This window comes from Notamacropus eugenii, chromosome 3 (assembly GCF_028372415.1).
Source record: "Notamacropus eugenii isolate mMacEug1 chromosome 3, mMacEug1.pri_v2, whole genome shotgun sequence".
NCBI lineage: Eukaryota > Metazoa > Chordata > Mammalia > Diprotodontia > Macropodidae > Notamacropus > Notamacropus eugenii.
In genome coordinates, this window is record NC_092874.1 from 314,442,937 (window position 1) to 314,458,279 (window position 15,343).

Below are 15,343 nucleotides of genomic sequence, written 5' to 3' on the forward strand. Positions count from 1 at the left end.
TTTTGAACCTCAAAGCCAACCTGAGGTGAGTAGGACGTTTCTTTTTATCCTCATTTTGTAGGTGAGGAAACAGAGGCACACAAGTAAAACATTTGCCCAGGGTTACCCAATAAATTAGTAGCAGCACCTTGGGTCTTCGGAGTCCTAAACCAGTGTTCTTTCTTTGACCTCTGCACCTTCCTGTGGAAGGGACAACACATAGGTCAAACTCTGGTCTTCTCAACTATTCCCTGTTCACTATGACCTGGGAAGTCATAATGGGTGCCACGTTAACATCTTAGAATATAAAGAATAGTAAAGGTGTAGCTTTCAAGTCGACTACAGACCTCATCATTCTGTGAAATTTGAAGGTACATGAGGACAGCTCTTGTTACAGCTGATGTCTCAAAAAAGCTCTATATTGTAGTGGAAAAATCACTGGACAGGGTTCCCATATGCTGGGATTCAGATTCCAGTCTTTCAGTTTATTAGCTGCGTAATCGTGAACAAGCTATTTCCCTTTCCTAGACCTTGGTCTCCCCTGCTGTAAAATGAGAGGATTGGACTAAATAATCTCTGTCGGTCCCTTCCTGCTTTGGTGCTCTGCAGGCTATGAAGATGGCAGCCTTCGCACGATTTTAGTTCTGTGGTACCATGTTGCATGAACTGTCCGAGCTCAAGAAATTGGGTATCTTTGCAGAGTATGGAAATACAACAACTTGAATTTTAAGGGATTTTGTTGAGAAATATTGCTTTGGCCATATGTTCTTTTGCTTAAATTTTGTTGCAAAAGACAAATGGCAAGACTTTTTCATGGACAGAGTCCTCCACAACACGCAAAATGATAAGACCAACTGATTTAATGTCACGTTGTAGCTTACAGTGATTCAGAGTGGTTTCAACAATTCCTTGAAGAATGGTGCTTTTTCTGGGCCATATGTTGAGGCTCAATATACATTCTTCCCATAATGATAATACTCTGGCTCCATCTGTTATGACCTTGTACTATAGATAAATTAATACAAATACATATAAATATAAAGTATTTTTCTTCAAAAGCCACTGAAATAAAAATAACCCCTCCTTTTTCTCAGAATTCTGTAAGCCATTCTGAACTCTTCGGCTTTTTCGGCACGCTCTTATCTTAAAAGTTGCTAAATCGCAAATTAAATGTCTTTCCAAAGACAAAAATATTACTTAGTTGGCACTGTGGCATGTTAAAAGGCACAGGGTCTTTTGGGCTTTGCATTATTTGTATCGGGACTAGGAGATTTAAGAACCATTTTTGCTTGATCCCTAGAGAGGCACAATGTGACAAACCAGCAGACATTCAGAAATGTTGTTCCCAGTTAGCCCACATCTTGTCATATAGTTTAGTCAGGTTCTTTGCATTTTCCATTTTTCAGTATATCTGGACCTAAAGGTTGGTGTTAGCCTTTAGAATGTTACTTTATACCTGGAATCAGATCAAGTGTTCGTTGTTTAGATAAAGGACAGCTTAGATGGGTTGTCTATAAACTTTCCCACAATAATAACAAATCTATAAAATCCATGGATGTCTATCCCTAGGGTTGTCCTGGTTGTATCAGTCCACTTTTTGTCCATCCATCAATCCTTTAGTGTTACGTAATGTAAAGGGAATTTTCAAATAGTACTTTATTTGTCTACAGGTTTTCCTCTCATCATCCTTTCTAACTTAAAATGTTCATATTAAATGCATAAAAGTTGTTTTTATTAAAGAAAAATTAAAGAGGAATTGGGATTGAGAAAGAAAGGGACAGATTTGGAAACTGAACCTTATAATCTGGATTTTTAAAATCTCTTCCAAACACTCAAAAAACCCCTTTATTTTGTTTTGTGTTTTTCAATAACTGTGACTGCTATTAAGAATCTGTGGCCTTATCGCTCCTGCCTTTCTGTAGGAATTAGAAACTCTCCATGTTTTTGAGCTCTTCAGCTTATTGAGTGCAATTCTGAAATGAAATTCTTAAAATTAAAAAGAATCATAACAATGGCTATCAAACTTATATTTGCTAAAGATTTGAGATCAAGTTTTAAAATAAAGTATTTTATAATGCTTCTAAAACCAGTGGGGCAGTTTGCTGTTTGTTCATGCATAACACAACTTAAACGTACCCCTAACACCACCCAGGAAAAGAACATAAACATTATTGTGGGGTTCAGTTGCTTTGGTACTATTATGTGTTCTTCCATGAAATCAGCAGGTTTTTAAAAAATAGCCATCTTGAATTTCTATGACTAAAGAAAACTTCACATTAACCACATTTTGTATAATCTTCAACTACAACCACTAGTTAACTTAAAAACATTTAGTGCATAAAGATGCAATACAGAACTGAACCACAAAAAAATACACTGTGAAGGTGTTTTGTTTCTTCGGTTCTCCCATACAGCACAACTCTCAGCCCATGTCCTGTTTGAAGGCATAGTCTCCAGCTCCACAAACTACACACCACTGCGGCACTTGGGAATAATGGGCCCAGTCAAGTCCGCCAGCCTCCTCTTCCTCACTGAAAAGGATCAGAAATTAGACATGAATAAGCCACAGTAGTCAATATACATACACACGTACTATGTAGTCAGCAACTAATCACTTTAACCCTCAGTGTATTTAATTCTGACAAGCAAAAGAAAGGTACTTTCTTTTACATTAAAGGCCAAAGGTTTTCTTTTTTTTTAATGATGCTTAGTGGCCTAAGCATCTCTCAGATTTTGTAAAGTTGGCTCAGATAGAGCACTTGTGAAGTGGAGATGCAGTTACAAGTGACTCCCAAACAGATGCATATGAACAGCCTGTCTGTAACATGGCCTACAGTGTGTGAACAGTCAGTGTATGACATGGCCAATGGTGTGTGAACAACCGGTGTATGACATGGCCTGTGGTGTGTGAACAACCGGTGTATGACATGGCCTGTGGTGTGTGAACAGTGTAACATGGCCTATAGCGTGTGAACAGCCAGTGTATGACATGGCCAGTGATGTGTGAACAGTGTCTGTAATGTGGCCTATGGTGTGTAAACAGTGTCTGTAACGTGGCCTACAGTGTGTGAACAGTCAGTATATGACATGGCCAGCGGTATGTGAACAGTGTAACATGGCCTACAGTGTGTGAACAGTCAGTGTATGACATGGCCAGTGGTATGTGAACAGCCAGTGTATGACATGGCCAGTGATGTGTGAACAGTGTCTGTAACATGGCCTACAGTGTGTGAAGTCAGTGTATGACATAGCCTATGGTGTGTGAACAACCAGTGTATGACATGGCCTGTGGTGTGTGAACAACCGGTGTATGACATGGCCTGTGGTGTGTGAACAACCGGTGTATGACATGGCCTGTGGTGTGTGAACAGTGTAACATGGCCTACAGTGTGTGAACAGCCAGTGTATGACATGGCCAGTGATGTGTGAACAGTGTCTGTAACGTGGCCTATGGTGTGTGAACAACCAGTGTATGACATGGCCTGTGGTGTGTGAACAACCGGTGTATGACATGGCCTGTGGTGTGTGAACAGTGTAACATGGCCTATAGCGTGTGAACAGCCAGTGTATGACATGGCCAGTGATGTGTGAACAGTGTCTGTAATGTGGCCTATGGTGTGTAAACAGTGTCTGTAACGTGGCCTACAGTGTGTGAACAGCCAGTGTATGACGTGGCCCACTTCACTACTTCTTTCTAACCTATTGAAGCTATTAAATCAGCTGAGCTTGAATATATCTTTATTGTAGTAAATATCAAGGAATTTCTAATATATTTATTTGTATATGTATACATACATAGGTAGCATACATATATAAATGCAGTGTGTGTATGTATACACAAAATGGTTTTTAGGACAAAAACTAAGCAGCACCATGTATTCCTCCATACTGTTTAACTTCACAGTTTCTACAAACAAGCTCAAACATCGTTCATATTATTTAAAGAAGACAAATGCCATGAATAGGAGGACAGTAGCCAGAGGGCGCAGAACCAAGACATGAGCTCATGGAATGACTGTAAAAGCTTTGGTTGTAACAGACCTGATAAGATAAAAGTATATTTAAGTACCCAAGTGTCTGCAAATGAGTGAGGAGCAGGATAGATAAAGCCACAAGAAAAGCAATAGAAACAGATCCGTGTAGAACCGATAGTGGCAGCAGAAGGCACCGCCTGTGTAGCATAGATTTGAAGCTATTGCCAAACGGGGAGAATAACGTCTCTACTTAGACACCTTCCCGTTCCAGAGTTGGGAGGCTAAGTCAGAGAGCACCAGATTGATTCATACGAGCTGCAACAAAAACCGAATGAGGCAGCTGCTACTCAGTGTTTCAAACAGTAAGTACCAAAGGCAAAAACCACACAGGTGTGGTAAACTGCAGTGTAGACCTCGTCCATACGCATGGGGTACTGCAAGTACATTTGGCTGAGATTGTCTTAATGAAAAGGGTTTAGTGATGAGGATGGCAAAGCAATAGTAAATTGAGCACAGCATAAAAGTTCTGCATGTACCACCATGCCAAGAAGTTCTCATTCTCAATTCATAGGCCTGTGCATAGGATTTTACTACATGTAAAATAACCTGCTGATGAGATTGCTTAAAAATCTCATATGTAGTTCTCTCCTTAAGGAAACTGATTCTAGGTTATATCAAGGTGGAGGAATTTGTAGTAGATAGCGCCCACTAATAGCGTTTGTAGATTTCTAAAAAAATGTTGACCTTTCCTAGCATGAGAGTGGGTTGGACTTGTGTTTTGTTATTTAGTTTTCTTCTTTTATGACTACAAGAAGATGTGGTTCAGAATTTTAATTTATCCCTCATTTGGTCTTTAAAGACTATGAGACATAATATTTAATCCAATTCTGCTTTCATGGGTGGATACTGGTCTCCTGACAGGAAACCTTCCATCAGTTGCCATACATTCATCCCCAAGAATCACCATGGAACAACAGAAGGTAGGAATTCCATTTCTTTAATCTCTAATGATTTATAATCAAAGGTGAGGATACAGAACTTTTGGCCATCCCTGTTCTGCAAGAACAAGGAGCCCCATAAAAACCTTGACTGGGAGAAGTGGTATAACATGAATTCTTTTTCTATGCCAGTGAAATCTCCTTTTCATGCATTTTGCCATACAGATATGAGCTACTAGTACTCAGAGCAACAGAGGTGAATTATGTCAGACATCTACTCAAGTATGGTCTAGTTCTTAGGGCAAAGATGGAAACAGCAACTGAATGATTCTGTTTTCTGGAGTTCCATGGTTCTGCCTTCATGGTGATTACATATCCACACACAAAAAACATCACCTGCTCATTCATAAAAATAAATTTGATATTGGACTTCATCCAAAGGATGTTTTTATAATGATCTGTACAAGGATGTCATTTGAGCAAATTTTCACTATACTTTTTATAATGTTCAGGGAAATAGGGAACTCTTTCAAGCCAGGCCACACGATCAGATTTTTAACTCATAAAGCAAGAGAACAAGGTGTCACCCTAAGGACATTACAGATGTGGTTTCTAAGTTGAAGGCTGACAAATAGATACAGATTGTCATGATACTTCCTGTTAGATTTTTGTGACATACAGATAGCTCTGCTGTCTCCAAGACCATACCAGTAAAATATAAGCTGGACAGGTCCTACGTAAGTAGAAAGGCCTGGAAATGGACCTTGTCACCCAATGATTGGCCTAGCCTAAGTGCTGAGAGGTTCATCAACTATCACAAAAAAACTGTCTTCCAAAATGTGAAGGGATTGAATAGGGAGTACCGACATTCATGAGTTTACAAATCTTTTGAAATACACATCCCACATGAATAGTACTGTCCATGAGAAAGTCTTTCAGACTAATATTTAAATAGGATCATAGGATCTCAGAATTGGAAAGGACCTGAGAAATCATCTAGTCCAACCCATCCCTGAATCCTAGCCAAGTGATCATCCAGCTTATTACATTTGAAGGCCTCCAATGATGAGGAACGGATTCAACTTTTGGGGAACCCCCATTATTAGGACAAAACTTTTCCCAATTAAAACTAAAATATGCCTCTGCATTTCAACATATAGGTTGAAAATTTTGCTTTCTGAGGCCAAGCAACCAATCATGCCTTTCAGATACTTAAAGATAAGTCTCATCTCCCTAGCTCAGTACTCCCTGTTTCAGACTGAACATTCCTAGTTCTTCTCTGATATACCAATCAAGCCCTGTCAACATGCCTATTTTCTTCCTCTGAATTACAATCCAGTTTGTCATCGTCCTTCCTGATATGTAATGTCTAGTACTAAGCACCACATTTCAGATGCGGTTGAACCAGCACAAAAGTATAACTTTGCTCCTTCTGGACACTGCTTCAGTTAATGTGACCTAAGCCATTCAGGCTTCAGGATTTCTGATAAGTGCCAGATGACAAACACTACAGTAGTTGTATTATCAGCTAAGTAATCACATGTCAGCAATTTTCATGATGTACTAATACAACACCCCTTCTAGCTTTAAATATTGAAATATGTACACCTAATATGCCACTTAGAAGTGCATTGTAAATTTATAGATGTTGTTCAGGCTTCATTTTCAAAGGGTTTTGATGACTTAGAATGGTGGTTTAGAATGTTTTCTGTTTATTTTCTGTTCTGGTCAGAAACTTTGAGGCTCTTCCCCTTTAAGACCAATATTTTTGTGATGGTAAATTAGGCCATCTTTTGTCTCAAATGTGTAGCTATAATTCAGTGAATGACTTAAAATCTCCCCCTTTCCAAGACTAAAGAGTGGGTGAATGGGAGGAAGGTGGTCAGGAACTAAGAACTACCTTTTCCAAAAAAACCAAAGAATTTTCTACATTCATAGAATACTTTAGAGCATCACCCAGCTTTTTTATCATCCCAGAAAGAAAGCAAAAAAGAATTGACTTCCCTTTACTTAGAATTCTCTAGCAGAACTGTCATACTTTTATCTTGGTAGTGCATTCCAATGACTCATAAGTCTTATCCTACGCCCCCTCTCCATCTTTTTTTTTTTTTTAAAGATCATGGAAGGATACACATGGCAGAACTGGATTCTGAGCAAGATGTCACCACTGGACACTCTTTGTGTCCTTTGGAGGGAACTAATGACCTTCATAGAAAAGGACATTTCTCAACCCTAAACTTGTTACTTTCCTTTCCACAATCAGATTTGTAACTGTAACTGATTTTTTTCTAGTGGGGAGTTCTTTGCTGATAGATTTTTAAGGAATAAGGAACATAGTTCATGTAGCTATAAATAGTTACAACCCAAGAGGCAGCTGAAGTATCACTGTTGGAAATAGTCCATCAGGACAGTGCCTGGTGGCTCCCTGTCAGCCCTTGAACACAGAGTAGTTAAAAGTGTGTGACTGCTTTTTGGGGACAAACACTTGTGCCAAATCTTCTAGGTCAACCAAAAGGTTAAAAGTAAAAAGAAATACGAAAAGGAAGAATGATATTGCAGTGCTCCAAGTCCTTCCTCAGGGAGCAGCAGCTTTTAAAGGCTGAAATACGGCAGGGCGATCATCTTACTGGTAGCTCTACTTGTTGATTTCATGTCTCCCAAGGGAAATGTCCTTTGTGAGGGAAGTACAGACCTTATTTCATCTGCTTAGCTAGGGAAAGGGGAAGGGGAGAGGGAGAAAGGAGAGGAAGAAAGGAGCAGGGAGGGAGGGGGAAAGAAGAAGGGAGGGAGGAAGACAGGGAGAAGGAGGAGGAGGGAGAAAGGGCAAACTCGAAACAAATAAGAATTTAAATGAATATTGAATATAAGGTTTGGATGGTGACTTCTTTATATCGATGATATTCCTTACTGTCAGACATAATATTATCATTGGTGTTAGTAGTGAGGAAAATATGGGAATTCATAGTAATGCTAATTTCATTGCCTTATGAAACACTAGAAAGAGTGGGAAAAGTATCATTTGCCCATCAACTTTTTATGCTTTATTCACATAAGGGATAGTAATATGCAACCAATCGATCATATTTTCAAAACATACAAAGACCCTCAACTCAGGAATATTCCTGAGATTCACTTTTTCACTACCTAATTTTCAGGGACTCCATTTTTATGTCTTCCTCAAATTGAAACTGTGTGAGTAAACAATTGTGGTGTAGTTCTTGCCTAAAAACATACCGTGCTACTAGACAACTTGACAAATGTGCTTATGGAGCAAATGATCAGATTCAAACACCCCTAAGTTGTTCATCATTTAATAAAGAATGAAAATTAAACTCTCCAAGATCTTTTAGACACACTGATTTTTTGAAAATTGGAATCCCACAACCTAAGAATTGTGGTGCTGCTGTGTACTATACAGTTTTTTAAATACGACTAGACTTGGAATCAGAAGATCTAGGTTCGATATAGATTCTAAAACACTAGCTGTGTTTGGGGATAAAAATGTAATATAAATTTGAATCGTGGTTATTAGTGATATCCATATTTGATTCATGAAAATGTTATTCTGAATCTGTTTTTGCAAAGCCTCTCTACTGTGACACATCTATTGCTACTTCAGGCTCAGAAAAAATTTAACTCCACAATCTCATCTCTCTTGCCAGGGGTCACATGCTGAAGAGAATGGCAATAAACATGCCTACATTTGGGAACCCTCCAGCTGAGCTGAGCCATTGGACTAAGTCCCATAAATTTCCAAAGAACCTATTTAAGTACTTTTCCTTTTCTTTAAACCAGCATTTGCACCTAATTTTAGTTTTCATCATGAGAATAAAATGAATATTTTCTAGTTAAATTCCACTTTTCAAGGAAGAAATTTATAGTCTATTAGATCTAGAATTTCCCCCTCTCACAGCAAAATATTTTTAAGTAGTTTAGTGGATGACACAAATGTTTACTTTTAAAGCCATGGTTCCCACATCATCTGACACCTACTGTGAATTTGAAATCTATTTATTTAGGAATTTTTAAAGTTTTGTTTTATCAATGAAACATTGAAGACCACAATGTGGAACTGTGTATATTTCCAACATCGTTTTCAGGATGCTATTCCCCTAATTAAATTTCACATCAGCCATTATGGTCTAGTGCAAAGAGCACTGAATTGCTCTCAGTTCTCTACCTCTTATGTTTGCAAGAGAAGGAACAGAAGAAGAGAGGGAAGGAAATTGTGTTGATGACTGACAGATGGCTTTGGACTGATGAAATAAGTCAGAGTTTGAATTTAGGGAGAAAAAAAGTGTGAAATTTGGGGAAAATTTTGTGAAATTAAAATAAAAATTCTCCAGGTCCATATTCTGGTCCAAATTCTACTTTCAGATTGAAAGAGAAGTATTTTAAGAAGCATATAAAAGAATTAAGGAGGACATAAGTGGAGGATGTAAGGACAGGCAGATTAGGGAACACAACCTGAAGCAAGATTCTGGAAGAAAAAGTAGAGGGAACTGGCAATATAAGTTGGGGTAAGTTAAAAAAAAAATGACAAAATCCAAGAAAAGAGCCATTAGTAAAACTCGTAATCTCAACTATCCATACCCAAATATCCAAAGCTGAAGGGTAAAGCAAGTTAATAGAGGGGCTAGTGGCTTTAGCAAATTGATGAACTAAATATAGAAGTTTGTGCAGGGCTAAAGGGGAGATGGATAAAGTTAAGGTTAAGGCGAAGATACCCATAAAGTTAAAACAATTGTGGCTGAAAATTTCAACTAGTATTAAAAGAGCAAGGGAAATTATTCAGGGGCTTGCATAAAATATGTAATATTTCTATTTCTGTCATAGATGAGGGACTATTATCTGTGTTCCTAGTGTAAACTGATCTCCCTCCAAGAGGCGAAAGATCTCATGAAAGCTTCTCCACATTCCAAGTTGTTAGGAAGAAAGGCATTCCCCTAATGAAAACCGAAGTGAGATTTTGGTAGGAAGAAAAAGGAGGACATTTGAGGTGCAGGACTTGAAAACTCATGTCAGAATGTTGATGAGTGTTACAAAGAGATGATTCACTATTATTGACTTAACTATTCTCAGCAATGCAATGATCCAAGACAATTCCAAAGGTGAAAGACAATTCCATGGTGAAAAATGCTATCCACATCCAGAGAAAGAACTGATGTAGTCTGAATGCAGATCAAAGCATACTCCTTTCACTTTACTTTTTTCATGGTTTTTTTTTTACCTTTGTTTTGTTTCTTCTTTCACAACATGACTTATCTGGAACTGTAAGCACACATGAAACCTATATGAAATTGCTTCCCATCTTAGGGAAGGAAATTTGGAACTCAAAGTTTTATTTTTAAAAAATGAATGTTAAAAATTATCTTTACATGTAATTGTAAAAAATAAAATATTATTTAAAACAAAAAAAAATTTAAAAGCTGTAAAGGTTTTTTTAAAAAGTGTTACACAGAGCAGAAAGGGAAGAAAAAGGGACAGCTGCACAACTAGAATTCTATAGGAGATTGGAGGATCTTTATCAAGAGGAAGTTATGCGCTCTTAGAAGGAAGAAACAGCTTGTCCTCTTGAAAATGGTACAGCAGGACCACCAAAGCTGTAAGGTAACATCATTAAAGGTCAAAGGACAAGAACATTAGTAGTGGTAGATGTTTTGCTTCTCAGAGGAACTGAGGCAGTTATTGATTTGCCTGCTAACAACCACAGAGAACTCTTTTGTCTACCTAGGGTAGATATCCAAGACACTTTGGAGAATCTCCCAAGACTTATGTAAATGAATAACAACTACCCATATCTGGTGATTCACATGAGCAAAATGGTAACCACCAAAGGAGCAACTATTGCCCATTGCTAGGAAGTGTTGGGTTAGAAAGGAAAGATCACAGACACAAGCATATTATATTTTCTTCACTATGGTACATCAAAGGAGAGGGATTCAGAAGAGAAACAGGAAACAAATGGCTGGTGAAAAAAATCATTTTTGACAATGATATATGGTCAACGAACAATAGCTTAAAAACTTAAGGACATATTCCTGGCCTAAGACGAGGTAAAGCTAACAGAGAAGAGTAATGATGTGTTTGCCTAGTGGCTTTCAAATCTAATCAAAAGGGATTTGCGCTAAAAAGGGTAGTAGAGGGTTAAGGCTGTTTATGTATATTCCCTAAGGAAGATGACATAGAAAGTAACTATAAAGGAGGAAGAAGAATGTTGGTTCAAATACCCAGAAATACATAGGATACAAAGTCCTAAAAAATGGAGCCAGTAAAAAACAAAAGAAATAAACAAAAAAAAAGCCCCATCTCAAATGTCTCTCTATAAAAGCCCAAAGTTTAGGCAATAAACAAGAGGTAGAAGGGGGGACTATTAGATTTCACAGATATTACTGAGGCTTGGTGGCTATAGGTGGGCATACCATATTTAAAAGAAATAATATAGGAAAAATGGCAGGGGGAGTGGTAGCATGTTAATGAAGTAGATTGAGGAACCAGAGTGGGAAAGTATGATGGTACTGATCATATTTAGGTGAAGGCCAGTGGAGGAGAAACAAGTGATTTAATCACTGGTGTATTCTACAGACCACCTGAACATTAAGAAAAAAATAGAGAAGGAGCTTGGGAAGCAGTTTAAAAAAAACTGACCCTGAAGCTTGATGTCATAGAAAGGGAGAATTTCAACCATCCAGATGCGTGCGGGACAGATGAGAGATGCTGAAAAATAAAATTATGAGGACACAAAACAATTCCCATGGGGAAAAATTGCAATTTGTCAAAAGAAACTGATGCAGTTCTGCAGGGAACTCACAAGTCAAGTTAAATTTTAAAAAGTAATTACAGAAAATGGATGCAAGGCCAGGTTAGCAGAAGATGAACATGAGTGTGGTGCCCTACTGTAAAAATAATGCCAGAAATTTCAAAGTTCAGAATGAACCGAGGCTGGGGTGGGACATGTGGGGAGAGGGAGAGAAATAAGGGCAACAAAACAGGAAATGGGTCTTCTGTGTGTGTGTTTACATTAGCTATACTGGGAGCAAAAGGGGGATGATCAAAGAATAAGGATAGGACCTTGGCTTATGTGGGATGTTGTTCAGTCATGTCTGACTCTTTGTGACCCCATGTGGGATTTTCTTGGCAGAGATACTGGAATGGTTTGCCACTTCCTTCTCCAGCTCATTTTATAGATGAGAAAACTGAGGCAAACAGGGTTAAGTGACTTGCCCAAGGTCACACAGCTAGTGTCTGACGCCAGATTCAAACTCAGAAAGATGAGTGTTCCTAATTCCAAGCCCAGTTGTGCCATTGTGCCACCTAGCTGCCCCCATGAAATGACAACCAAGAGAAAGTAAAACTTTCAGTTTCTTTTTTGGCTTCTATTTTCTCTGCCAAGGAGAATGACTTTTACACTGGAAATGATAGAAGGTAAACAGTTATCAGAGAGAGAAGTAAAAGAACTACTAACTGCCCTTGTTGAACTCAAGTCAGGTGATCCAGCACAGAAAGAACTAGAAGATGTGATTGCTGAATATTCAGTGATATCTGAAAGAACATGAAAAATGAGAGAAATAGAGAGAAGAGAAAGATGGAGACAGAGAGAGACAGGGAGACAGAAAGAAAGAGATAGACACACAGAGAACGCATGCAAGCACTCAAGCTCGGAGATGGACAATGTCTCAGTTTAAAAAAAAGGGACGAGAACAGCCTCTGAAGACTATAGGCCCTGGATGGTCCTGAGATTCCAAGGGAAATTCTATATATCTAGAAAAATTTTAATTAAGGAGATGGTTGGTGAAAAACTAGAAAGGGAAATGATGATTACAAAAAACAATAAATCAAACCAGACTAACCTCATTTCCTTTTGTTAAAATTATTGCTAGTAGATGAAGGTAAAGCTGTAGACAGAGTATGCTTAGATTTTATTGTAGCTTTTGGGAAGGAAAAAAACATTTATTAAGTTCCTACTTAATTAATAATTAATTGTTAGTTATTCCATGTGCCAGACAACCACTTGTTGGGTATGGAGGAAACTCCTTCCATTTGTCGGTTGGACTCAAAGACTTGTGTGGTCTCTGCCATGATCTGGAATCAGAGGACTTGGTCTGACACCAGCTCTAGCTCTACTACTCAGAACCTGTGTGACACTGAGCAGATCTCTTACACTTTCAGGGCTTCAGTTTCCTCATCTTTAAGACGAGGATGTTAGGCTGGATAACCTCTGAAGCTCCTTCCAATTTTGAAGATCAAATTTAAGTCCTTGCCTGTCCTTGGTTTCTGTTCCTCCTCAATGATGATGATGATGATACCCTTTCCAATCCAGTCAGGTCAATCTCTTTCCTGTTCTCAAATAAATGCCTAGTTCACTTTTCCCTCTGGGTTACTATTCAAAGACTTCCCCCCACCTGAAATGCCTTCTGATCACTTACCTGCCAATCCATCACTTCTTTTAAGATCTAGCTAAAAGCTCACCTTCCTAAAACTTTCCTTAACTAATTTCATTTTACACCAACTATTCCATTTCTTTACAATTTACAGACATACTGTACACATGGTTTGAAAATTGACATCTGTAATCCACTAATACTGTTTTATGTGTGTCATGTCTCCATAAGAAAATTATAACTTCCTCAGGACCTTTTGTTTTCTACATCTTCATATCCCCTGTGGTACCTAGCACAAAGTGTTGGGTGGATTTATTTTTATTGTTCAGTTGTGTCCAATTCTTCATGTCCCCATTTGGGGTTTTCTTGGCAGAGATATTGGAGAGGCTTGCCATTTCCTTCTCAAACTCATTTTACAGATGAGAAAACAGGCAAACAGGGTTAAGTGACTTGCCCAGGGTCACATAGCTAGAAAGGGTCTAAGGCTGGATTTAAACTCAGAAAAAGGAGTCTTCCTGACTCCAGGCCTGGTACTTTATTCATTGTACCACCTAGCTAGGATAGAGAGTACATCCTTAATAAGTGCTAAATCTAGCCTTTGTATTCTTCGTGCTCCTGCATTCTGAGGCTGGCTGGGAACCATCTCTCCAGCATGTTGTCTTCCTGTGTAGTAATCATGGGATAAGCAGTTTTGTTAAGAGATTCAAAACCTTAGCCTCTTCCACATTCATTACTATTCAGAGCTGACCCAGCAAGATGATGGGTTTAACTGACAGAGTAGTCAAAAAGCTACAGCTCTATTTGTCACTTGTGAAAGTTTTCCAGACACACAGATGGTTTCTATTCACAGGACCTAATTCTACTCCTTATCACCTAATACAATCAAAAGTCTCTTTAGTGCAGTAGCTTTTACCTCCACCCTGTTCCACCCTCCCCACCCCTGTCCCAAACAAAACAAAACAAAAATGCTTCTAAAACAGACTGATGATCCTGAGGCAAACTTTACATCGCAGGTTTTGATCTTTTATTCACCTAGCTGTGTGAGAGGATATCAACCAAGAGAGTCTGCAGATGTTGTGCTAGACTTGAAGTCAGGAAGCCCTGAGTTCAAATCCTACCTTTCACCCTTACTAGCTGTGTGACTATGGATAAGTCACTTAATGTATCTGCGCCTCCAGATGCTCATTTGCAAAATGGGATTAACAGTACTTTCTCAAATCACTGCTATTTGAAGTTCAAACTAGATAACACATCCCAAGTGCTTTGCACATAGCTGCCTGGGGTAGTTAGATGGTGCCATAGGGCAAAAGAATGTTGCACCTGGAGTCAGAAAGACCTGAGTTCAAATCTAGCCTCAGACACTTACTAGCTGTATGACCCTAGGCAAGTCACTTAACCATTTTGTCTCAGTTTCCTCGTGTAAAATGAGAATGATAATAATAGTACCTACCTCCCAGGGTTGTTCTGAGGATCAAACAGGATAACTGTATGTCTGACACATAGTAAATGCTATGTAAATGTATAATTATATTCATTATAATGCTATAGAGATGTTATATGAATAAATGCTATACAAATGTTAGTTGTATAATACTAGAAAATTGTTAGTTATTATTATAGAAGAGAAAATTGGGGCCCATCAGAGACGTGAAGTCTCTCAAAATCATGCTGGTATCTTACGCTTTCGCATTAACTTCACTTAAGTTGCCAACTTAATGTTTTTATAAGGAATAGGGCAGAGGGCAGCTAGGTGATGCTAGAGTCAGGAAGATTCATCTTCAGTTCAAATCTGGCCTCAGACACTTACTAGCTGTATGACCCCAGGCAAGTCACTTAACCCCTTTTTGCCTCAGTCCTCTCATCTGTCAAAATGAGCTAGAGAAGGAAATGGTAAGCCACTCCAATATTACAATTGAAATAATACAACAACTACAAGAAGCCACTGAGGTTCTGCTTATGGCAGAGCATTAATTTTTCTTGAAGAAAAATTCCATAAAGTAAAGCAAGAAAACAGTTGAATCCTAAATTTCTTCATCTGTAAATGAGAATAATAAAACTTGGACTATACACT

The 15,343-nt window shown here is 38.4% G+C and overlaps 1 protein-coding gene across 4 annotated transcripts in view; it reads right to left on the reverse strand.

Annotated features, from left to right (window-relative positions):
• Positions 1-821: 821 nt before the first annotated feature.
• Positions 822-15,343, reverse strand: part of TMOD1 (tropomodulin 1) — a 130,968-nt gene continuing 116,446 nt past the window's right edge. For 3 of the 4 annotated variants that reach the window (XM_072596724.1, XM_072596725.1, XM_072596726.1), the window contains one exon: positions 822-2,510. In XM_072596724.1, coding sequence (XP_072452825.1) covers positions 2,446-2,510 — 65 coding nt within the window. In that variant the 3' untranslated portion in view covers positions 822-2,445. The remainder of the gene's footprint in view (positions 2,511-15,343) is intronic. The other variant, XM_072596727.1, reaches the window with a different exon arrangement.